At 39.4% G+C, this 27,351-nt stretch overlaps 1 protein-coding gene across 7 annotated transcripts in view; it reads left to right on the forward strand.

Moving 5' to 3' along the window:
- Positions 1-27,351, forward strand: part of arid4b (AT-rich interaction domain 4B) — a 201,151-nt gene that overhangs the window by 10,862 nt on the left and 162,938 nt on the right. For 3 of the 7 annotated variants that reach the window (XM_060925499.1, XM_060925498.1, XM_060925504.1), the window contains one exon: positions 26,236-26,434. The exons of the other annotated variants lie outside the window; for them this stretch is intronic. In XM_060925499.1, the coding sequence (XP_060781482.1) occupies positions 26,342-26,434 (93 nt within the window). In that variant the 5' untranslated portion in view covers positions 26,236-26,341. The remainder of the gene's footprint in view (positions 1-26,235; positions 26,435-27,351) is intronic. 7 annotated transcript variants of the gene reach the window in all.

Raw genomic sequence — 27,351 nt, forward strand, 5'->3', positions numbered from 1 at the left:
TCACCCAAATGAGGATGGGGTCCCTTTTAAGTCTGGCTCTTCTCTAGGTTTTTTTGTTCATGTTTGAGAGAGTTTTACCTTGCCACCGTCACCACAGACTTGCTCATTGGGGATAAATTAGGGATAAAATTAGCTCACGTTTAAAGTCTTTAATTCTCTGTAAAGCTGCTTTGCGACAATGTCTATTGTTAAAATGCTATAAAAATAAACTTGACTTGACTTAAATATCATGCCTGCTAATAAACACTCTTCCTGCACTTAGATCCATCTACTGCCGTCTATCTTCTATCCTGATCCCCAGATCTTTAACCCAGCCACATGTAAAAAGTTGTACGCCTCCATGCTCTTTCAGGTTTTCATCTGTGTGTCCATGTAGAACGATGTCTGCAGCACCAGGTAGTTTGAGATGTCGGGGAAATCAACGGATGGATAATTTTCCAACTCGTAGGAAAAATCCTTCTTTGTTAGTGTGTAAGGATCTATCCTACTGAGTAGTTTCTATACCTACTTCTTGGTTTTAATAACTTGCTTGTTTGCTGAACACAAACATGGCAATAAGTTCTTGTGTGAATCAACCAGCCTCCACTTTTGGATCATTAATCCGCTTTGACTGAGAATGCCCTGCATGCATGGGTTTATGTTGGCTTCTGGCACATCCATACAGTTTTGAATACAATACCTACAATCAGGGTGCGATTTGTCAAAAAACCAGAAGGAGGGATTTTTTTTTTTTTAAATCATGAAACGTCACAAAATTAAGGTAATTAAGGCGATTCAGGAGTCTGCAGACCAAAACAAGCAGATACAGGAACAGCTTCTTCCCCACAGCCGTCACCCTACTGAACTCTGCCAGCAGGTGATCCCACACCCTCCTTCTACCTGTATTGACTCTTGTTGCACTTGAATAACTGCACATCTGGTTCCATAGCTGTACATATTCTCTACTGTTGGATCTATTTACACAGCCAGTCTTGCATATGTGTGTGTATATATGTATATGCTTACATCCACACTTGAGTTTAGGTGTGTGTGTGTGTGTGTGTGTGTGTGTGTGTATTCTGAATACCTATTTAACTTTTATTGTTTGTATATTCACTAGACATCTGTATTGCAAGTTAGTTCTTCAGTATATAGCCTTAAGGATAATTATAACCACCCCTTTTTTATAGCCCTACCTGTACATACTTCTCCCATAACTTTTGTACATATACTGCACAGATGTATGTGTATATTCTGTATGCCTATTCAACTCTTATTCTTTTATATTCACAAGACATCTGCATAGCAAGTTAGCTACTTCTGTATATAGCTTTAAAGGATAATTATAATTATAACCACCCTTTTTTATAGCCCTACCTGTAGTTACTTCTCCCTTAACTACCGTACATATACAGAACTATTGCACATCCTATTTATTTATCTGTACATTCTCTCCTCACTATAACCGTCTCATTTGCACTAGCTGTACATAGCTGCATTCATCTATACATATTGCTTATCTGCACATACTGTATTTATTTGTATTATACTGCATTTCTGCTATTTGCACTTCTGATTAGATGCTAACTGCATTTCGTTGCCCTGTATTTATACTGAGTAATGACAATAAAGTTGACTCTAATCTAATCAATAGGCTAACAGCTCAATAACATCCGATGATATCAAATGAATAACACTAAATGAAAACGAACACGAAACCAGAGATAGTAAATTCATCTTCCTATCTCTCTGACTAAATACACAAACACTAACACAACAAAGTTCGCATTGCTTGTCGCGTTGCTGTGATGTTTCTCTCCCTCCGGATTAAATGGACAGTGACTCGATAATCACTAAAAGAATACTAAATGAACAGTTTGCTCTGACGGCGCAGTTCACATTGTGCGCAGCTTTCCGATTTAAACTGTTTTTTTCTCATCCTTATACTTCCTGTTTCATGGACTGTAACAGATTTGCTTATTTAGTAATTTTAATACAGAATTTACTTTGAAATTATAATCAGACACTCCAACGTCCCCCCTAAAAAAAAAAAGGCTGTGAAAAAGGCGGCATCCGCCAAAAGGCGCGCTGTTTGCATCCCTGCATAGAACGCAAAGATATTGTTATTATCTACAATGTATCTATTTGCTGGGGACGTTCGTGAACATCAAAGCTGCCACTTCGGGTCATTTTGAAAGTGAGTGCAATGTAGACCATAGAAAACTGTGTCACAACATGCCTGTCGTCAACTTTTTTTTTTTTTTGGTTTGTTTGTTTTATTGACGGGGTTGTCCCCGAGGATTTTTTTCAGCAGAGATAAAAACCAGAGGGGAGGATGATTTTCCCCCCCCATCCCCCCCCAGCAAATCGCACCCAGCCTACAATTAAAAACAGTTTGTATTTATTGCACTTATTTAATTCCTGGGCTCCCATCTGTAACAGGGAGTGACTTTGCATTCCATCAATACACTTTACGATAGATTATTAGATTCTAATAGAATAGATGAGCCAAAATAATTGGGGATCTTTTTTTTAATGGGCCCTGACTCATTACAAGTATGAATAGGTGGGCCTTAAAGGATATGGGACATGAAACATAAAAGTATGCTATATCAGTTTCTTTCCATTAAAAATATGAATTAATTGCATCAACAAATACAAAATCATCTATTAAATTCAGCAAAATCGTTATATTCGTGATTTATATGGCATTTCTGCTCGACTTCCGATATGCATTTTTTGCAACCGGAAGAGCCGCTGTCACGTGATCATACGTCACAAAAACTTTCAGGCACAGCACAAGCGGGTAGATGAATGGAGAAGTGGATGACAAGAAAATTGTTTTTATAGTCTTTAAAGTACATTGGACATCATACATTGGACATCATGGTGTATTGTGCTGCTTATGGTTGCAATAATTCCAATGAGAAATGCCCTGGAGTAATTTTTTTTTTTTTGCATTCCCCAAGGACCCGAAGCTGAGGAAAGTGTGGGCTCACCTGCGCATGCGCAATAGGCTTTGCGCATGCGCAGTAGGCTTGGTAGGACAACTTTACAGAACACCTGTTGAAAAAAACTTTGCACCTACTGTTTCCCACAAACTGTATTCGGACCATTTCACTGAGGATTCTTTCAACATTAATACTCAGGTACTGAGCGATATTAATTCATGAAACACGAAGCATAAGGATGAGAAAAAAAAACAGTTCAAATCGGGAAGCTGCGCACACCTGCGCCAGGCTGCACAAATGCGCGCAGCTTCCCGACCCAAACCGCCCCTCTCTCATCCTTACACTTCTTCATGCCTCATGCTCCATGAACCAACATCGCTATTTTTTTTTAAAAAAATCGGATCTGCGCGATTCAGCCGTGAAAAAGGTGGCATCCGCCGAAAGGCGCGCTGTTTGCATCCCTGCACGGAGGCCAGGGGACAGGGCAGGAATATTTTTGTTGATATGAGTGATCCGGTGCGATTTCGCGACACCCCCCCACCCACCCACCCCCACCCCCGTTGAAGACCTCTGCGCTAAGCGACTGAAAGCCGAGGTAAGGATTAGTATTATAATTTTGGGTGTATCAATTATTGATTATCATAATTCTGACTCGTTTCGCCATTTTGAATGTTTTCATCTCGGACTCTGGAAGCATTGTATCTCAATCAATCTCGAAAAATATCAGCAAAAAAAAACTAGCTTGCAACGGACTTTAGCTAGATCTATGATGAACTTTCAATGTATGATACAAAAATAATACTTCTTTCAACAGATCATTAGCCTTTGAGCAGAATTGTTTTTAACTTCCCAGGAAGTGTTATCGAGCCGACCGCTTTCAGTTTCATGAGGGCTGAATGAACTCTCACTCTCAGAATCCTCTGACCCGTCAGAGTAAAGACGAGATCCATGTTCATGTGAATTTCCAGCTATCGGTTCGAATTGATAGGGTCTAACTTCACATCTCTGTGAAACATCGGGAATATCACTGTCGATGGTGTCCATTTCGGTAACCTGTTTACATTAGATTCCCAAGCGCTGGCTCCTTGGAAAGTTTTTGTGACATCACGGGTCACGTGACCACCTAGCTCATTAACGAATCCTTGTTTTACGCTGATGTATAGAAAAACTTGAATAATGTGGTGATTTTCACATTTTTGACGCCCTGCAGTGATTTAGATGGCATTTCTTATGTCCTTTTATACATAATTATGCCCAGGTAAAAATCCATGTCCCGTATCCTTTAAAGCAGAAAAGGTTGAGAACCCTTGCCTTAAAGGGTACTGCCTCAGTGACAAGCCATTGCACCCCAGAGGTACAATAATGTACTCTATTTTCTGAGAGTGTGGGCATTCAGCTGTCTCTTGGGTGGAGGCAAAAAAATAAATAAAAATAAGCCAGCTCCGCTACACCACTGACATGTAGTTTTTTTACAAAAGTAGGTAATACAGAAAGTTTCAGTTTACATTATTGACAAAATACTAGCAAGTTAGACAAACCCTGGCATTTTCTTCCATTCTGAAGTCTTCACATCATACATGGAGCTAAAAGTTAACTTACCTTGCATTCACTATAAAGTAGGGAGTGGGGATCATGAAGATGATTCATAAGACTTGAAGTGTTATCCCTTTCACAGTGGTTTTTTGTTTTTTTTTTCTTTGCATGTTTTGCAGACAGGGTGATTATCCACAAATAAACACGTTTCCTCAGCACTCTTATAAAAACCTAAATACAACCACACTGCAGACTCAGTCCTCTTAGAAGGTTGAAAAATCTCACGAGTGCTGTCAGCCCTTTCTGCTATGTTTTCACTGACACTAAACAAACCCACATTGCATGCTGCACCTGTGTCTGTGAGACTGTTGCTAACTTTGGTCAATGCTGGACAGTATTTAACGGGAGTTTTTAAAGCAATGTTTAATCAACCATGGTCTTAATTAAAATTTGGGTCCCACTTTACAATTAGACTACCCTTATAAAGGATTTATAATTAGGTTATTAATTAGGTTATACACACTTTATTCATAAACAAGTTGTAACAGTTTTCACGTCGATGCAAGCTCACTGTTTGGCAAGCTCAAGTTACTGTTGCACATTTTGTCTATGTATTCTGCACATTTTATCTATCTGTTTATCTATCCTGTTAAGTCTTAGATCTTGCTTAGCTTACTTTATCTCGTCCCTTTATCAGTCAGCATGTTAAACTGTCAGTTTAATCAGATATTTGTTCACATGGAACAACCATTTAACCACCAAAAGCATTATGGTTAGTTGGCAGGGTCCATTCTTATTAGGTAAATTTGATCTATTGATGAGTTGCTTCCATTTATAACTGGCAAAAGGGAGCCTTATTAGAGAGTGTAAAACACATCACCAGCTAGCGATGTGTTACTAACGTCTATTGATGTGTTACTAACTGCTGAGCGTACTTGTAAAAAGCTCCCACCAAAGCAGGATTCATGTGTGCAGGAAATGACTACTCAGCCTGGGCAGGAAGGCCCAGCCAAATCCAGTTGATTGACTGCATGGCTCTTCAAGGAATAGCAAAAGCAACCTGCTTGTTAAATCTGATTTCAATAACCATTTATGGGGCCAAACGCCCCTTCAGTGTTGCCAATGTAAAGACTTTGTCACTAGATTTGGCAATTTTTTGATCCCTTTAGTGACTTCAATTTAAAAAAAAAAAAAAACCTAGGGACAAATCAAGCAATGTTTACAGCACACATCAGTGACTGTTTTGAATCATATAATATTTGAGTCCAAATATGACTCAACAGCTCACATCAGCCACTGTTACATAAGTTTAGAAAGCAGGTTCGCTCGGCTCACGGTATTATGCTGGACTTGCGCTTGCGACCAATCACTGACAGTCATGGTCCTGCTCCACAACCAATCACTAATCACTGCGGATTGTCTCATGCTCTGGCCTCTTTGTTCTTCATTTTAACCCTCTGGGGTCTGAGGCTATTTTCTGGCACTCTAATGATTTTGGTATGCTCTGATTTTGTCAGTTTCAACAAATCTAAGCAGTATTTTCAAAGTCATAGGACTTTTTTTTTTTTTTGTATTCGGCACAAGTTCAGCTACAGTAATTATCCATGTAGTATGTATGTCATGATTGTACTTAAAAAAAACAAACAAACAGGTAAATGAAGATGTAAAAAGCCGTTTTAGAGCTGTGTTGGAATGTGTGAAAAACATGACCTTACCCATTGTGACGAACTGTTTTGGTTACTTCAGGTGATTCTGTTCGGTCTTGGGAATGGATCAAGCACAAAAACTTAAATCTGTTCCATTGATTTGAACAATTAACTGGCAATCAAAAAAATGTTATGTCCTATTGTTTTGGGATAAAGGGTTGGCAATGAGAGGGGTATTCAATGAGAAGAGGAAAAATTTCCATTCCATTCAATGAGAAGGGTGAAACCCCCTCCCACTGCCAACTCTTAATCCCATCAGGTCAAGTGACCAAAACGGTTCGTCACAATCAGGGCTTTGAACCAGAATTATTTTTCCTATTGGTTCTTTCCGAACAGAAACAGAATTTTAACGTTTCCGGTTTTGGGTTCCACCATTAAATAGACGTTCCCGAACCGGTTAGAACAAAAAAATTTTGTTCCCGGAACGGTTAATTACGTTCCCTGTCAGCTGTTTAACAAATGGCTATAAAATTATGTCTGTCTCATCCAGCTTAAGCCAAATGTAGGCTAATTCTATTACAACCTTCATTAAATAAGACAAGAAATAATTCAAAACAATTATTTCAAATGTTGGTGATTTGGATTCTCAGTATGTCTCCCCATCTACACAAACAGAAAAAGTGCCAAAAATGAAAAGATAATTCGTTTAGTGTGTTACCAAAGGCTAGTCAGGCCCTATGCATTGATAGGCTAACAGAGGTTAACGTCATTTAATGTTCGCGAGCCTCTCATTAACGCGGACAAATATATTGATATCGTGTTTGAAATTGACGTTTTTGAATAACGATAGACTGCAATATTTACCTCTTATTTAAGATGTGGAGACGTGATGGTAGTCCACCCTCCCGCTCTCTCCATTCTGTCAGCGAACGTCACACAGGAAGTGAACCCCAGTGGGTCATAGAAACTTGCACAGGAGAAGAATGACTTTATTTGTAGGCTACGGAAACTTTGAGGAACTAAATAAAAACCGGTATTAACCGGTTACCATTATTTTTAATAAACGTTTCTGTTCTGGAACATAAAAAATAATAAAGTTTCTGGTTTCGTTTCTGTTCATGTGAAATAGAAAAAGTTCCCGGTTTTCGTTCCTTGAACCGGTTCAAAGCCCTGGTCACAATGAGTGAAGTCATGTTTTTCCACATATTCCAACACCGTTCTAAAACTGCTTTTTACATCTTAATTTATCTGGTATTTGACTTTATTTTGGTATTTGGCTCTTTTCAATGTGTCTTCAAATTAATTGTTGTACTATTTTGCTCAGTTCAGAGCCACAACCTACTCTGTTACACAATTACCCTGTAATTTTGCTCCAACTCCAAATTTTACTCTGTAAACTCAATGGCGGAAAATAAAGTATTTTCCTCAAATAGTTTTAACTCTGGAAAAATTGCTCAGTCATTTTTCCTGCGTATGCACTACAGCATACACATCAACCGATATGCTCATAAAAAATTAGAAGAAATATTTACACTTACTCGAGTTGATCTTTGGCCGGATCGGGTCGAAGTTTAAAAAAAAAAAAAAAAAAGAGGCACTGCTAATCATCAGTGTCGCAGTTCACAAGATTGAATTGAACCATGAATTAAATTGCTGTCCTGAAATTTAATCGCTGTCCTGAATCATGACTTGAATCATGAATTGCTGTCCTGAATAATCCACTCTTAAAATCCGTGTGCCATCTTGCAATGTTTTACCTCCAACTAGCCTAAACTAAGGCCATGTACACACGTAGCCGGGTATTTTTAAAACCGAACATTCCCCCCCGTTTATAAAAATGTTTTATCCACACCACCTCGTCTTCGAAAAAAATCCCTTCCACACATAACCGAACATCTGCGTTTTCAATCACATTCATAAGCATTCCAAACCTGTAGATGGCATTATTTCTCCAAATCCTACCCCCTAATCATCACATCAGAATAGCCCTCTGTTGGCGTCACTTCCGCCTAAACATAAAACATGGCGCCAAGCTCGTTCGTCTGGACAAACTCGGAGACAGAATTGCTTCTAAACACAATTTGAGTATAAACTTCAAAAGACGCAAGAAAACGTTGATTGGGAATCTTGTCAAAGCAAGTATGTGGACATATTGACCCTGTTTTTGGCGCAGTAGTTGGGCTTCTAAAATTAAACATGTAAATAGCACCTGCACAATAATTAACACCTTTCAAGGCACTACTCCGATCCATTACTCTTTGTCCATGCTTAATCTGGCTTCTGCAGTAAACAAAGGTCGCACGTTTGACATCAGGGCAGATTTGTTGTCATTTTTTGGCGCAGATTGTGACGTTCTAAAATGCAAAACTCCGGTTATCTCTGCCTACACGAAAAGGCATACACGGAGTTTTCAAAAATCTTCACTTTGCCCGGAGTTTTTTTTAAATATTCGTTTTTGATGTGTTTTCATGTGGATGACAGGCCAAAACGTAGAAAAATATCTTCGATTTAGCAGATACCCGGCTACATGTGGACGGGGTCTCAGGCTGACAAATTTTATCCTGTTTACGGTGGGCGTTCCGACCGCAAAAGAGAAACCATTTGAAACAAAGCGTGAAACTGATTATCATGTGGTTACCATGTGAATAGTCTTTTATGAATGCGTAAGTGGGTGCTCGGTGCTTGAGTAAGGTGACAAGTTTTATGTTTCATTTAATTAGGTAATTTAAAAACTCTATTTGGCAGTGGGCACATAGGAAAGTATAAAGTTTGTCAATATCATGCTTGTATGATTTTAAAAACTTGCTTGTATGATAAAAGCTTGCGAAGGTATTTATCTAAATACACAACCTACTCATTCTAAACCTGCTGAGCTTCGCCGGCGAAGTTCTCGACCTCAGAGGGTTAAACTTTTCTTTTTGGAGATTTTTCTTTTTGGAGATATTACATTTTATAAGGGCTAAAAGCAAGTAAACTTTTTTTTGTTTTCCTTCATCACAACTGCATAGTTTTTTTTTTTTGGACTCTATATAATTTCCATTAAAAAAATGTTCATTTAATCAAGTTGGTACAATACCTTCTCTCAGACACACATACTCAATAAAAATTGTTTATTTATGTTACTTTGAAGAAGATGACAAATCAAAACCTTATTTCTAACTTGTGCATGCGCATCCATGTGCGGGCTTGGGTGATAACTGTGCATCTGGCAGGTGGTTGGTTATTGGTTAGCCCCCCTTTTACCAGTTATAAATGTCAGCAGCTCATCAATAGATGATGTGTTTCACAATTTACAATCAGGCTCCCTTTTGCCAGTTATAAATGGTGGTAACTCGTATATAAATGGTCCTAAAATGAGATGCCAAGAAACATCAAGATGGATGGGGGGAGAATCAGCTCAGTGAATGACCGATACCAAGGATGGATTAGGAAAGCCACAGATATCAGAAAGTGGGACCAAGAATGGGTGAGCAGGACACAGAAAAGGAAGGTTACCAACTGTGCCACACCTGGAATGCTGTCTTCAAGAAGATACCAATCAACATGAAGCATCACACTATTCCACTTGAATATCCAGTGTGCATAACAACCTGACAGGATATATCATGTCAACACCTGTGATAATAACAAGGATGGCTGCTGATAGCATGCAGAAAATGTCACGGTGAACATAATTGGCAAAGCCCTAATGTAGGAATTTGATAATGTTATTTTGATATGCCATAATTTGATTTGCCAAATCTAATGTTTTGACGATAAAAATATTCTGACAGTGATTAAATGCTCATCTATCTATCTATCTATCTATCTATCTATCTATCTATCTATCTATCTATCTATCTATCTATCTATCTATCTATCTATCTATCTATCCTTCCTTATATTTATATTATATTTTGAAAGTGTTCACAATCTATTTAATTATAAACCATTCACAAACCTTGTATAAGGGTAGTCTTATTGTAAAATGGTACCAAAATTTGAAATGATAATACTAACCATCAGGAATTCTACCATGAAACTGGTAAGTTTCATCCCTGGTTGTCACTTACTGCAGAGATGTCCACAAATACCGGTAACCGGCAGTTTTCTCCACCTACACAGACCGTCTGCGCCGGCTAGGCTATTTGATCCCAGAAAAAAGAAATTAAAAATTGCCTTTCAATGTTCAAGTGATTTTTTTTTTTCTTTTTCTTTTTTTTTTTTTAATATTGTCTCTGCTGCCCATAATTTGCTGCAAATCCAATTATTTCATCATGAAATTGTCTTTGACTTGGGTCTAGCATGCCTGGAAGTGACTCCATTTTTGTTGATTGATTCTCGCGCTCTGATTGGCTGAGCCAGATCACATGACCATTCCGTAGAAGACGGTAAAGACACGGTGGTTGTTGCAGATGATTTCACTTGGTTTTCACAAAATGCCACCAAAGAAGAAACTAAAACCTTCTGTGGGCCAAATAAATATAAAGTCTGTTTTCTGCAAGTTTGTACATATATAAATCGTAATTAATATTTTCATTTCGAAGAATTATTTTCATATCCAGAAGACAACTGGAGTGCCAAAATCCCCATAGAGATGTATGGTCCCTTAGCCAAGGTTTCATATTTGTAAAGTACGAGTGCAAATAACTAATAGTATGCAAATATTTATGCTGAAATTAAAACTATACAGTGGTGCTTGAAAATTTGTGAACCCTTTAGAATTTTCTATATTTCTGCATAAATCTGACCTAAAACATCAGATTTTCACACAAGTCCTAAAAGTAGATAAAGAGAACCCAGTTAAACAAATGAGACAAAAATATTATACTTGGTCATTTATTTATTGAGGAAAATGATCCAATATTACATATGTGAGTGACAAAAGTATGTGAACCTTTTGCTTTCAGTATCTGGTGTGAACCCCTTGTGCAGCAATAACTGCAACTAAATGTTTCCGGTAACTGTTGATCAGTCCTGCACACCAGCTTGGAGGAATTTTAGCCCATTCCTCCATACAGAACAGCTTCAACTCTGGGATGTTGGTGAGTTTCCTCAAATGAACTGCTCACTTCAGGTCCTTCCACAACATTTCGATTGGATTAAGGTCAGGACTTTGACTTGGCCATTCCAAAACATTAACTTTATACTTCTTTAACCATTCTTTGGGAGAACGACTTGTGTGCTTAGGGTCGTTGTCTTGCTGTATGACCTACCTTCTCTTGAGATTCAGTTCATGGACAGATGTCTGGACATTTTCCTTTAGAATTGAGTGGTATAATTCAGAATTCATTGTTCCATCAATGATGGCAAGCCGTCCTGGCCCAGATGCAGCAAAACAGGCCCAAACCATGATACTACCACCACCATGTTTCACAAATGGGATAAGGTTCTTGTGCTGGAATGCAGTGTTTTCCTTTCTCCAAACATAACGCTTCTCATTTAAACCAAAAAGTTCTATTTTTGTCTCATCCATCCACAAAACATTTTTCCAATAGCCTTCTGGCTTGTCCACGTGATCTTTAAAAAACTGCAGACAAGCAGCAATGTTCTTTTTGGAGAGCAGTGGCTTTCTCCTTTCAACGCTGCCATGCACACCATTGTTGTGCAGTGTTCTCCTGATGGTGGACTCATGAGCATATTAACATTAGCCAGTATGAGAGAGGCCTTCAGTTGCTTAGAAGTTACCCTGGGGTCCTTTGTGACCTCACCGACTATTACACGCCTTGCTCTTGGAGTGATCTTTGTTGGTCGACCACTCCTGGGGAGGATGACCATGGTCTTGAATTTCTTCCATTTGTACACAGTCTGTCTGACTGTGGATTGGTGGAGTCCAAACTCTTTAGAGATGGTTTTATAACCTTTTCCAGCCTGATGAGCATCAACAACGCTTTTTCTGAGGTCCTCAGAAATCTCCTTTGTTCGTGCCATGATACACTTCCACAAACATGTGTTGTGAAGATCAGACTCTGATAGATCCCTGCTCTTTAAATAAAACAGGTTGCCCACTCACACCTGATTGTCATCCCGTTGATTTAAAACACCTGACTCTAATTTCACCTTCAAATTAACTGCTAATCCTAGAGGTTCACATACTTTTGCCACTCACAGATATGTAATATTGGATCATTTTCCTCAATAAATAAATAAATAAATAAATAAATGACCAAATACATATTTTTGTCTCCTTTATTTAACTGGATTCTCTTTATCTACTTTTAGGACTTGTGTGAAAATCTGATGATGTTTTAGGTCATATTTATGCAGAAATATAGAAAATTCGAAAGGGTTCACAAATTTTCAAGCACCACTGTACAATACACAATACCACACCAGAAGCACATCAGGTGCATTACATATGCACCAAATAAGCTCACCATGTAGTTATGTTACAGAGCCAGGCAGTGTACTACAGAGGGTAACTGAGAAAGCCAAGCACACACACATCTGGAGGTAAATTTCATACATATTTTGCAAGTATTTTACAAGGAAATTGTTAGTAATTTATTAGCTGAGAATGCACCAGAAGTCACCAGAAGGCATGTAAATTTCAAAATTTTCTGGTGGGGCATGCCCCCAGACCTCCTAGCATTAGCACGCCTTTGGCACGCTGCAGCACATTCCAGAGCCGTAAACTACTCTTATTTATTTATTTATTTATTTATTTATTTATTTATTTATTGAAGCCAGCTTCTTCAGATTTTCTGGAGAACTGTTACTGTATCTTACACATATTACTGACCTATGATAAAATGTTCAAATGTTACAATAGTCCTAATGAGGGCTTGAGGTTATAGAAAATTCATAATGTCTTTCTGAGGTTGTTTGCCTGAAAAGTTTTGGAACGCCCTGGCTTAAAGGGGCTGACTCACCCTTCTCAGAATATAATTCATTGTTTTTGTTTTGAAATCATGTGACTGCTACTCTGCTAGCTTTCCATGCAGCAAAACCTCTGCAAATTCATGGTTAGTGATCCCTTGAAAATCCATCTCAAACTTCTATACATTGTACGTGAAAGTTTTGAGTAATCTATGCTTGATATTTTCTTTCCGCCTGTGAGAAGCCGAGACCGGTTCTGGTCCACTACAATGGGATAATCATATGAAAATTGAATTAATCGTTTGAAAAAAATTAAAAACATAATTACTTTGACAAAATATCTTCAATTTCACGTTATAGTTTGTCTTAAGATGTCACCAGATTGTTGTGGATTGTTTTCCAAACAGTGGAATATCCATGGATGCAAAAATGGCAACTTGGTGCAGAGGCTTCGGGGAAGGGTGAACTGTCCCCTTTAAGGTATGCGCCTATAGCCCTATCCGGACAGGACTAGATTTATATAGGGCCCTAGAGTAATTTCTATATTACAGGTTCTCCTCTGTGACTTTATAAATGTCCGGATCAGCCATGTCAGTGTTTTTTCTCAGGCCTTCTCTGAGAAAATGATAGGCCAAAATACCCCCCCCCCCACACACACACACACACACACACACACACACACACACACACACACCAAACTCAGTGGTTATCTGATAATTTTAGTCCTGTCCAAATGAACATATGATTTTCCAATCAGCTGTCGCCTTGCATTGAAAAAAAAAAAAGGTTTGACTGCTACTACTTGGCACATTCAGTCTCCTAGTGTGCATATTAGTGCCCCATCTCCAGATATTAAACACTTCCTGAGTTGCAAAATGAAAAGTGGATGTTTTCATATATTTTGTGATTATTTTATTGCATGCTCAAATTGTTGCTGGAGCCTTGGGTTGCCCGCAAGTAAAATAAGAGACACACTAGCTCTTGTTTCACTTTTGGGCAAACCAAGGTTCCAGCAACAACTTCTCTACTCCAGTGCCTGTCCAACCACTTGGACGCCATGTTGTGAACCGAACATGATCCTATGACCACGTGACACAACCATCCAGGTTCATAGAAAATACAAGCCATGAGAAACTCATTCCTTCTATGGTCATTTTATTGCTCTTCATATGTAAGAGTTTTATTACTGAGGAAAATTGTAAACAATGTGTTACCAATATCTGCTTGAGAAACTAATGCAATACAAATTGTGTGTGTGTGAGAGGAGGAGGATAAGGGGGTAATCCTGAGAAGTTTGTATATTAAGAATTGATAGAGTGCAGATTGTGTATCTTGTTATTTACGTGTCTATTGAGACTAATAAATAATTTGAGATTAATTCTGCTGTTTCCCTCTTGGTTATTTTTTGTCTCAGAAAATTGGATTGCTCACCTGATTCAACTCCCCTGCTAATCAGATTAAGTTGTGTGAGGCACAAAATGCCACGCTGTTGCATTTGAGTCTTTGTGTTAATTACTTTGTTTATAGAAAACGTACAAAGAGATCTGTGTGGTATTTTATCAAGTTACAGTAGGTCACAGGTAAGCTTTTTCTTAATTGCCGACTTGACAATTTACTTTCGTGTGTGGGGGGGGGGATGAGATGGGCTACAGAGAGAAAGTGTCTTATTTATTAGGGATGCCTTGAAATTGGTATTGGGGATCAGTTCCTTATGCCGCTTTTCCACTACCAACGCGGCTGAGTTGGGCTGAGCCGTGCCGTGCTGAGTTGGGCTGAGTGGGGCTGTTGGCGTTGCATTTCGACTACAACCGCGCTGAACCGTGCTGGCTGGAAGTGGGTGGACACATTGGGTGGAGTTAGCGAAAGTGGGTGGACGTCACGTGATATCGTTAGGCGGCGCAAACAGTGACATCAGTGACCTTTTAAGCGGTGGTTTCACGACCCGGATAGTAAACAATAAACATGGAGTCGTTAGTGTTGCTGGTCTTGGTGCTGTGGCTTGTTGTCACCGACAACGCCAACAGATACTGGCAAGAGCGTATAGATGAGGCGAGGCGCATAAGGCTTCAGAAATTCTCGTAATTCGTAATTCTTCTTCTTCTGGGTTTACGGTGTTTTACAGATCCCAGCGTGCTCGCGGGGCGTGTGTGGGTGTGTGAGGACACTCCTCCTCACCAATCAGTGCACAGGGGAGTGTCTCCTCACGCCCCTAGCCCCACTCGGCTCGGTTTGGCTCGCTTCAGCCCTACTCCAAAACCATGCGAGTTTTGGGTGCTAAGCAGGGCTGAAGCGAGCTGAGTCGTGCTGCTCTAAGGTAGTCAAAACGCGAGCCGTGTCAGGCTGAAGTGAGCTGAAGTGAGCTGAAAAAGGGTAGTGGAAAAGGGCCATTAGAGTACATGACAGTACTATCTGATGTAAACCTAATGTATTTTGTTGTGTTAATGAACAGATGACACAAAATGACCGAGATATGGATGTTTTGCATAATTGATGGTAAACGAAGCAAAGCCGACTGCAAACCGTGCTCTGCAAAATTTAAGAATAGGCATAGGTGGACAGTAACGAAGTACATTTACTTGAGTACTGTACTTAAAGGAGATACGCAGAGCCTTTATTTTTAAATAAATTTCTGAGCGGATAGTATCTCCATCCTTGACTCTTGTATGCTGCATAAATGGGAATGAATATCTCATCTCATCATCTCTAGCCGCTTTATCCTGTTCTACAGGGTCACAGGCAAGCTGGAGCCTATCCCAGCTGACTATGGGCGAGAGGCGGGGTACACCCTGGACAAGTCGCCAGGTCATCACAGGGCTGACACATAGACACAGACAACCATTCACACTCACATTCACACCTACGGTCAATTTAGAGTCCCCAGTTAACCTAACCTGCATGTCTTTGGACTGTGGGGGGAAACCGGAGCACCCGGAGGAAACCCACGCAGACAACATGCAAACTCCACACGGAAAGGCCCTCGCCAGCCATGGGGCTTGAACCTGGACCTTCTTGCTGTGAGGCGACAGCGCTAACCACTACACCACCGTGCCACCGGGAATTAATACAACCCCGATTCCAAAAAAGTTGGGACAAAGTACAAATTGTAAATAAAAACGGAATGCAATAATTTACAAATCTCAAAAACTGATATTGTATTCACAATAGAACATAGACAACATATCAAATGTCGAAAGTGAGACATTTTGAAATTTCATGCCAAATATTGGCTCATTTGAAATTTCATGACAGCAACACATCTCAAAAAAGTTGGGACAGGGGCAATAAGAGGCTGGAAAAGTTAAAGGTACAAAAAGGAACAGCTGGAGGACCAAATTGCAACTCATTAGGTCAATTGGCAATAGGTCATTAACATGACTGGGTATGACGAAAGTGAGGCCATGGCTCTGTGTATATGCTTCAAGTACACTTTTTGAGTATCTGTACTTTACTTGAGGAGAATTTTTTTTTTTTTTTTTGGCACCTTATGACTTTAACTTCACTACATTTGAAAGACAAATATCTTACTTTTTACTCCACTATATTTCCATCAGGGTCCTCGTTACTCATTAATATGAAGTGGCTTTAAAAGTGGATTTTTTTTTTTTTCTTTTCTAAAACGTGATTGGTTTCTTCGCAGGTGACACTGAGACAGCCGATCAATAATCACTAGGGTCAGGTCATGTCCATAGACTGGATAAAATCAAGATCAATGATTTCTCTGCAGCATTATTGAACACAATCAGTTGATGGCAGAATGGAAGGAGGCGGTTCTTCTGGGGAATGCATGCACTCATGACTATAGCTAAAATCCATGTTTCAGTTTTCTGAAAGAAATTGTTGTTTCATTTTAAATGTTTGCTTTGTTTGCCTAAAATGAACCACATCACAGCTGACAAAAACTTGCCGTCCAACCTGCGGAAGCATATTGAGGTATGTAAATGTTTTATTCCAAGAGAAAGCTTGCAGTGAAGGTTTATGTGCTTTTAGGGCTAGTAATAATGTTGCAATAGCTATGCAGTCTGGTTAGTCAAATGACTTTCTATGGATTTTCCCACCAAGTTGCCATAGCCTTGTCCACGGCTAATGATAACACATACAGTGGTGCTTGAAAGTTTGTGAACCCTTTAGAATTTTCTGTATTTCTGCATAAATCTGACCTAAAACATCATCAGATTTTCACACAAGTCCTAAAAGTAGATAAAGAGAACCCAGTTAAACAAATGAGACAAAAATATTATACTTGGTCATTTATTTATTGAGGAAAATGATCCAATATTACATATCTGTGAGTGGCAAAACTATGTGAACCTCTAGGATTAGCAGTTAATTTGAAGGTAAAATTAGAGTCCAGGGTTTCCCATACATAGACCATTGTGTGGCACAGCGCCACACAATGGATTCCTATAGCCACACAATCAGACTCGCGATTTTGAAAAAAAAAATTCCGTTGTGTATCGTTCCGTTCATTCATAGTGTTCTTTCTTCTCGTTCGCGCGCGCGCGCACACACACACACACACACACACACACACACAGAGAGAGAGAGGCATGTCCACAGGCTTGCCGGTAGGCCTGTTAGGCTAATTAAAAATAGCGCAGCCTTCCCGATTCGCCTTCCGACCCCTTATTTTAAAAGGTAGCCTACGTCGTGCTCGTGATGAGCTTTATCATAGCCTTCTTGGCTTACATGAAACGGACATCTCTGAGTCAGGCTATAAACCAATTTTGATGCATGCAGTAGCAGCTTGACGCGAGGAACCGGCCTTATTGCATTGTCCCGTTTATCCCGCTTCAGCAATGACTTCCCTTGCGATAGGGCACTTGAGGTTTTTTTTTTTTTTTCCTCTTTTTTCAGGAAGCCACGCAGAATTAAATGTTCTGATCGGGCATGCATGCTTTGCACCAATTAGGGTAATGCTTTTCATTATTGTTAGTTGCCTTGGTGTTACCTTAAGTGGTTTCTTGCATCTAATTATGATATTTTATTATTTTGTTACATTATACTATTTATTTCATTTTAGTATTGGTTGAGGTAAGTGAGTTCAATATTTAAAATAAAAACCTCCAGCTTGTTTTTTGCAATTTATTCCTTGAATGTCAACTAAAGAATGATTAAACCGGCTGCTGATTGGAATCGGCCGATTTTCACGTGATCGGCCATGACCGGCGACCGGCCGGTCAAAATTAAAATATGCCGATTTTCTGCCGATCAAAACTTGTGTATCACATAGGGATGAAAGTGGAAATACTCGTAATTCGCAACTAAAAAGACTGCAGCTACACTGGCAGCTTGAACATGCTTTCTAGTGGGATTGTGTTGCGCTTGCGCAGAACGGTGTCAGTCCTGCACGCCTAACTGGCTCCAGTGCGCGCGCCGTTAACAAAAAAAAAAATCACTATATTTGGATATCCAATTTTTTTTTTTTTTGTGTGTGTGTGCGCGCCAGATATTGGATGTGAAAAGAAGAAAACGTTTGTGGTTGTGTGAATTTCCCATTACAGGAATTAATACGTTAGCCTATTCCCAAACATCTAATTAGATTTGTACAAAGAGAGAAAGAAAAAAAGTCTTTTTGTTTGTTTTACAACCTTGGTTGCACTTGATTCCATTGGAAATTCTCATCTCATTATCTCTAGCCGCTTTATCCTTCTACAGGGTCGCAGGCAAACGGGAGCCTATCCCAGCTGACTACGGGTGAAAGGCGGGGTACACCCTGGACAAGTCGCCAGGTCATCACAGGGCTGACACATAGACACAGACAACCATTCACACTCACATTTCACACCTACGCTCAATTTAGAGTCCCCAGTTAACCTAACCTGCATGTCTTTGGACTGTGGGGGAAACAGGAGCACCCGGAGGAAACCCACGCGGACACGGGGAGAACATGCAAACTCCACACAGAAAGGCCCTCGCTGGCCACGGGGCTCGAACCCGGACCTTCTTGCTGTGAGGCGACAGCGCTAACCACTACACCACCGTGCCGCCCCCCATTGGAAATTACTCTACAAATAACATTTGACAAAGATGATAGAATGGCTATGGTATAAGTATGACTGGAAATTATTTTTGTATTTTGATACTGAATGAAGAAATGGGTTGTTCTATAAGGCATAAGTTTTCAGATCTAAAATGGCTTATGAAAGTGTGTTCCATAGCAGTAGCCAAATGATATATGAGGGGGAAGTTGTTTTTGTGCCAGATATTGGATGGGAAAAGAAAAAGTTTGTGTGAATTTCCTATTTCAGGAATTAATATGTTAATATCAAACATAAAGATTTTACAAAGAGCAGTGTCTTTTTGTTTGTTTTCAACCTTTGAGGTGTTAAATTTATTACTGAAAATCTGGCAGAATGTTCTATAAAAAGAAAATGGTCTTTGTGTGTGCTGTGAAGTGGTTTGAAAAAATGAAATCCGAATCGGCCAAAATCGGTATCGGCAGGTCACACTCCATGGAAAATCGGAATCGGCTCAAAAAATTGCAATCGGTGCATCTCTAGTAAAAACTAAACTTTAACTTCAATTTTGGTGAGTAATTTTCATAAATTTAAAAGACACATGTTTTCCACCAACATCAAGCCCAGCAAACTAATGGCCTGCCCTGTAATGTAAAGTTGGGTTGAGGAATGAAACCAGGCAGGGTTCTGGTTCTCTTAAAGAACTTAAAAGAATTTAGATTGAACTGAGTAATCTTAAATGCTTCTTGTAGCTTTAAAATAGTCCCAGCAGGTGAGTCTGAAGAAAAATACTGTGTTTGAACACCACCCGCTGTAAACACTTTGCATACACCCCAATGACCGACTCCACCGACCGCCACGACACCACCGTGCACGATTCCCTCATCGGCACAGTGGAGCACCACAAATTGCTACCTGGTCTGTGGGAAACACGAGTCAGGTGTTTTCAATCAATGGGATGACAATCAGGTGTGAATGGGCACCCTGTTTTATTTAAAGAACAGGGATCTATCAAAGTCTGATCTTCACAGCACGTTTGTGGAAGTGTATCATGGCACGAACAAAGGAGATTTCTGAGGACCTCAGAAAAGCGTTGTTGATGCTCATCAGGCTGGAAAAGGTTATAAAACCATCTCTAAAGAGTTTGGACTCCACCAATCCACGATCAGATTGTGTACAAATGGAGGAAATTCAAGACCATTGTTACCCTCCCCAGGAGTGGGTGACCAAAGATCACTCCAAGAGCAAAGTGTGTCATAGTCAGCGAGGTCACAAAGGACCCCAGGGTAACTTCTAAGCAACTGAAGGCCTCTCTCACATTGGCTGATGTTCATGAGAACACTGCACAACAATAGTGTGCATGGCAGGGTTGCAAGGAGAAAGCCACTGCTCTCCAAAAAGAACATTGCTGCTCGTCTGCAGTTTGCTAAAGATCATGTGGACAAGCCAGAAGGCTATTGGAGAAATGTTTTGTGGACGGATGAGACCAAAATAGAACTTTTTGGTTTAAATGAGAAGCGTTGTGTTTGGAGAAAGGAAAACGCTGCATTCCAGCATAAGAACCTTATCTCATTTGTGAAATGTGGTGGTGGTGGTAGTATCATGGTTTGGGCCTGTTTTGCTGCATCTGGGCCAGGACGGCTTGCCATCATTGATGGAACAATGAATTCTGAATTATACCAGTGAATTCTAAAGGAAAATTTCCGGACATCTGTCCATGAACTGAATCTCAAGAGAAGGTGGGTCATGCAGCAGGACAACGACCCTAAGCACACAAGTTGTTCTACCAATGAATGGTTAAAGAAGAATAAAGTTAATGTTTTGGAATGGTCAAGTCAAAGTCCTGACCTTAATCCAATTGGAATGTTGTGGAAGGACCTGAAGCGAGCAGTTCATGTGAGGAAACCCACCGACATCCCAGAGTTGAAGCTGCTCTGTATGGAGGAATGAGCTAAAATTCCTCCAAGCCGGTGTGCAGGACTGGTCGACAGTTACCGGACACCTTTAGTTGCAGTTATTACTGCACAAGGGGGTCACACCAAATACTGAAAGCAAAGGTTCACATTCTTTTGCCACTCACAGATATGTAATATTGGATCTTTTTCCTCAGTAAATAAATGACCAAGTATAATATTTTTCTCGTCCAAGTGGGTTCTCTTTATCTACTTTTAGGACTTGTGTGAAAATCTGATGATGTTTTAGATCATATTTATGCAGAAATATAGAAAATTCTAAAGGGTTCACAAACTTTCAAGCACCACTGTAGCTAGTTAACTTGTACACTGTTAGTTAGCATGTAAAAATGGAGTTACGCTAACTTGAATAACGTTAACTTATCTGAAGTGCTTTCAGAAATGTTTTAGCATAATCTTGCCAAATAAATAATGTAGAAATCTTTCTTTTTGAGTAGCGTGAGCTACCCAATATGATTGAGTTTGAAAAGTTTGCTAGCATGTCAGGTGGAGCTTCACTGACTAGCTAGCTTAACCATGATTGATTCCACAGGCAGATTCATATGTGCACGAATGCGTCCGCGCGCGCGCACACACGTGCGTGTGAGACCTGTGAGATGGACAGTATTATACTAGTCAATCACAACAAATTGCTGGAATTTTTTGTTTTGATGTCAGATGATGGTCTTGTGGGTTTTTTTTTTTTTTGTCTTGCTTAAAGCATTGTTGCTATTGGGCAGTTATTAAGCTCGAGGTGTGGACCTGGGTTTTAAGCACATTTGGACTGTCATTTTTATTTTCTGAACAAGCTGCATTTACAGCTATTCCACTGTCTTCCTGATTAACATACACGTACATGTGTGCACACACTGCCAGAGCTGGGTCAGAACACGACCATGCTGCTTTGTGAGGGTGGGGAGGAGTGTTACAATTAAAAAAAAAAAAGGGGGGAAAAAAAAGAAAATGAATGGCTCTTTGTCAGTTCAGTTGTTTCATTTTGTAACATTCTACCAGATGTTTATTCTCCAGGTTCTACAAGCTAGTCAGTGAATCCAGTTGGTTGCTTCAGAGGCATTAGGTTTTGTAAGCACTGTGGCAATAATACAAATGCATTGCCAGAAAATTTACTTTTAATACTAAAGTATTTTTAAAAGCAAATACTTCAGTACTTTTAAATAAAAATTTGACTGTACAACTTTCAGTTGTATTGGAGTAACATTTGACCAGTGGGATCTGTACTTTGACTTAAGTAATGAAGTTGGGCACTTTGTCCACCTCTGAGAATAGGTACCAGAGCATCTTTCAATGAGAAGTTACCTGATAAAACATCATGTGGCATTTAAACAGTATCTTTAATAGAATGTGAGGGTGGTCGACTTGAGCAGTATCATCAAATGTGGTTATTATAATGGTGCATGGAGAAATGAAGTGAGCATGCAATGAAATGGTCACACATAAGGAAGTGTTTCAATTCTGCAAGCCCCAAGACATGTATGGTTTCTTTATGTTCACTTGACAGTGTCTACACTTTCCTCCTGTCCCAAGATATAGTTTGACACCTTTCACTCATTTGTAATAACCACACTCACTGATACAGTTCTGCGTGCTTGGGTCTGCCATGCTCGCATTCTTCATTAAAGATATAGTTTAAATGCCATAACATCTTAAGTAGAAAACTCAGCATGAGGACTTCAGTACACACCAGCAACCAACATAAATGGAGCTAAATAAAATGTTCAATTCATTTCAATTTTATTTGTATCACATTTTTAACAATGGACATTGACAAATATATACATTTTAAATTTATAAATTTATGCCTATGTTCCATGATGCCCTGATTTATGTAGGTTACTCATTTCTATATTGATAAATAAGAGATTTATTGGATTGTTGTAATTGGGCATTTTCATTTTTTTCTTGAATTTAAGTCAGGCATTATAGAAATTTAACTTGTAGGTGTAGGTAATTGTCTTCCTCAGGTGATTGCAAAGAGTAGCTTGTTAAGCCAGTATCTCACTGGGCTGCGACAAATTGCGAACGTCATTCACGAGAGAGTTTCAAAAGTGTCTTGAAACATTTGCGGGGCTTCTCAATTTCCTCGCACGAGTTGCAAAGTGTTGCTCCTTCGTCGCTGAAATTTTGAACATGTTCAAAAAATTAGTGCGACAAAATTTCTCTCAAAATAGCCGCAAATGCATCGCTGGTAAACCCTTCTCAAGTCAGTTTCCATGAGGCTTCCTGTACTTCCCTGCCTGCCGAGGGAAAGCCAGGTTGTGACAGCCTGTGACTAGTTGGAGACACAATTATTGCGGTAAAATATGCGAATATCAATTCAGTGTGATTCCAAGTGAAAATTGTCGCTAATTCGCATATTTTATCGCAGTTGTTGTGTCTCCAACTTGTCACGGGCTGTCGCAGCCCAGTGAGATACTGCTCTTAGCTAGCCAACTTGAACATGCTCAGTAAGTTTACTGCATATGATGTGGCTTTGCGCAGTGCTTAATAGCAGACCTTTGTGTACGGAGCAAAACTCCATACTTAAGAGAAAGTGATAATGCATTGACCTGATTTTTGATGGCTTTTACGACCATACAACGTGTGTGTGTGTGTGTGTGTGTGTGTGTGTGTGTGTACACAACCCCAATTCCAAAAAAGCTGGGACAAAGTACAAATTGTAAATAAAAACGGAATGCAATGATGTGGAAGTTTCAAAATTCCATATTTTATTCAGAATAGAACATAGATGACATATCAAATGTTTAAACTGAGAAAATGTATCATTTAAAGAGAAATATTAGGTGATTTTTTTATTTTTTATTTTTTTAAATTTCATGACAACACATCTCAAAAAAGTTGGGACAAGGCCATGTTTACCACTGAGATACATCCCCTTTTCTCTTTACAACAGTCTGTAAACGTCTGGGGCCTGAGGAGACAAGTTGCTCAAGTTTAGGGATAGGAATGTTAACCCATTCTTGTCTAATGTAGGATTCTAGTTGCTCAACTGTCTTAGGTCTTTTTTTTTTTTTTTTTTTTAATCGTATCTTCCATTTTATGACGCACCAAATGTTTTCTGTAGGTGAAAGATCTGGACTGCAGGCTGGCCAGTTCAGTACCCGGACCCTTCTATGCAGCCATGATGCTGTAATTGATGCAGTATGTGGTTTGGCATTGTCATGTTGGAAAATGCAAGGTCTTCCTTGAAAGAGACGTCGTCTGGATGGGAGCATGTGTTGCTCTAGAACAGTGTTTCGCAAAGTGTGGTCCGCGAACCACTGGTGGTCCGCGAGAGACCTCAAGTGGTCCGCGAGGTGATCTACAAATGTAGTCAGCGTTTTCAAGATAAGCTAGCGTATGCTTTGTAACATTATTAGAAAGTTAAATTTATCCAATCTTGTTTAACGGCAATCAAACGGGCCTGTAATTTCATCATTATTATTATTTAAAAAGTGTTCTGCATCTGAATTTGCACCACATAAAACTTGTAGTGTGCACGTGCTCTTATTCCGCCTCTCGTCTCTAGGCAACAGTCACCTCACAAATCTCTGCCTCACAGGCAAATAGGCAGGCAGACCTGAAAACAAGCAAACGAAAATTCTGAACATATAATAGGCTAATCCTAACTAGCTCGTGTTCGTGGCGATTTCCAGCTTCGAACCAGATATTAAATCATTGATGCTTAGTATGCATCAGCACCACTCCTCACATTAAGAAAAAAGAGTCAGTTTTGAGCAGAAGACAAGTGTAATCTGTTAAATCTAAAATTTTTGTTCATTTCAGTTCATTCATGTTCCTCCTAATTTTGAACAATTTTGAACTATTGATATGAAATGTTCTGATTAACTGTTTGCTGAATTTTAAACCTCCATACTTTTGCCTTTAAAAACCATGGAGGATATGGAATGGATAGGCCTTTAATGTATTTAGTTAACCATAATTTTTTCAATTAAAAACACCTAATAGTACACATCTCTGTATTGTGTGGGTGGGGGGAGGTGTTGACAGGTGGTCCCTGAAATTTTTTTTGGGACAAAGTGGTCCTTGGTCTGAAAAAGTTTGAGAAACACTGCTCTAGAACCTGGATATACCTTTCAGCATTGATTGTGTCTTTTCCAGATGTGTAAGCTGCCCATGCCACACGCAGTAATGCAACCCCATACCATCAGAGATGCAGGCTTCTGAACTGAGCGCTGATAACTTGGGTCGTACTTCTCCTCTTTAGTCTGAATGAGACGGTGTCCCTGATTTCCATAAAGAACTTCAAATTTTGATTCGTCTGACCACAGAACAGTTTTCCACTTTGCCACAGTCCATTTTAAACAAGCCTTGGCCCAGAGAAGACGTCTGCGCTTCTGGATCATGTTTAGATACGTCTTCTTTGAACTATAGAGTTTTAGCTGGCAACGGCGGATGGCACGGTGAATTGTGTTCACAGATAATGTTCTCTGGAAATATTCCTGAGCTCAGTTTGTGAATTCCAATACAGAAGCATGCCTGTATGTGACGCAGTGCCGTCTAAGGGCCCAAAGATCACAGGCACCCAGTATGGTTTTCCGGCCTTGACCCTTGCGCACAGAGATTCTTCCAGATTCTCTGAATCTTCTGATATTACTGTATGCACTGTAGATGATGATCTGTTCAAACTCTTTGCAATTTTACACTGTCGAACTCCTTTCTGATATTGCTCCACTATTTGTCGGCGCAGAATTAGGGGGATTGGTGATCCTCTTCCCATCTTTACTTCTGAGAGCCGCTGCCACTCCAAGATGCTCTTTTTATACCCAGTCATGTTAATGACCTATTGCCAATTGACCTAATGAGTTGCAATTTGGTCCTCCAGCTGTTCCTTTTTTGTACCTTTAACTTTTCCAGCCTCTTATTGCCCTGTCCCAACTTTTTTGAGATGTGTTGCTGTCATGAAATTTCAAATGAGCCAATATTTGGCATGAAATTTCAAAATGTCTCACTTTCGACATTTGATATGTTGTCTATGTTCTATTGTGAATACAATATCAGTTTTTGAGATTTGTAAATTATTGCATTCCATTTTAATTTACAATTTGTACTTTGTCCCAGCTTTTTTGGAATCAGGGTTGTATACTACCACAAGGTACCTGATCGTAGGTGCAAGGTAATGTATCTCAAACACCTGACCACTGGACAATGAAATTTCTATCTTTATTCACATAAGAGAGATTTTTTTTTTTTAATCCAGTGCTTCTTTTTAATATGCTTTTTTAAATGTATTGTGGGATTATTTGCAAACACATTTTACACTCATTGGTAGCTCCACTTTTCGGCACTGCCAAAATACAGGGTGTTGCCAATTCTTGTTCAATTGACCTCAAATTTTAACAGCATGTGTAGAAACAGGTCAAAATTTTATGTTTAATGTTTTTTGTTTTTATCTTTTTAGGTATAGAACTGCCATTCACTGGAAAAGAAAAGGCGTTTTGTGCGTTAGAATACACTCGAACACAGTCAAATAAGACTGTAGCATGCATTGAGAGAATTGTCTAAAAATGCACTGTTACCAGAAAAGACTGTTACCAAAGACATGCTGCAGCGTGTTTGGCAGGAGCTGGACTACCGACTTGATGTGTGCCATGTCTCAGGTGTATATAGCATATTGAAAATTTGTGAAATCGTTCATGGAATCCACATACCTTTTTGAATTTCTCATTCAAATTTTGAGGAATAAATCTTATTTTGTGAAATGTGCTATATAAATAAACTTGCCTTGCCTTATATTGCTCAACATTTAAGCCTATTCAGTTTCATTTGCCTCGACTATGTAGTTTCTGGGATATTTACATCCCAAATAATATCAAATTTTTTGAAACTGTGTGTGTGTGTGTGTGTGTGTGTGTAATTTTTTTTAATTATATAATATATATAATGTGTGTGTGTGTGACGTAATACAATGGTGCTTGAAAGTTTATGAACCCTTGAAAATTTTCTACATTTCTGCATAAATATGACCTAAAACATACAAGTCCTAAAAGTAGGCAAAGAGAACCCAGTTAAACAAATGAGACAAAAATATTATACTTGGTCATTTATTTATTGAGGAAAATGATCCAATATTACATATCTGTGAGTGGCAAAAGTAAACCATTGCTTTCAGTATCTGGTGTGACCCCCTTGTGCAGCAATAACTGCAACTAAACGTTTCCAGTAATGGTTGATCAGTCCTGCACACCGGCTTGGAGGAATTTTGGCTCATTCCTCCATACAGCTTCAACTCTGGGATGTTGGTGGGTTTCCTCACATGAACTGCTTGCTTCAGGTCCTTCCACAACATTTCCATTGGATTAAGGTCAGGACTTTGACTTGGCCATTCCAAAACATTTATTCTTTTTTTTAACCATTCTTTGGTAGAACAACTTGTGTGCTTAGGGTCGTTGTCTTGCTGTATGACCCACCTTCTCTTGAGATTCAGTTCATGGACAGATGTCCTAACATTTTCCTTCAGAATTCGCTGGGATAATTCAGAATTCATTGTTCCATCAATGATGGCAAGCCATCCTGG

Source organism: Neoarius graeffei, chromosome 7, assembly GCF_027579695.1.
Source record: "Neoarius graeffei isolate fNeoGra1 chromosome 7, fNeoGra1.pri, whole genome shotgun sequence".
Taxonomy (NCBI): Eukaryota; Metazoa; Chordata; class Actinopteri; order Siluriformes; family Ariidae; genus Neoarius; species Neoarius graeffei.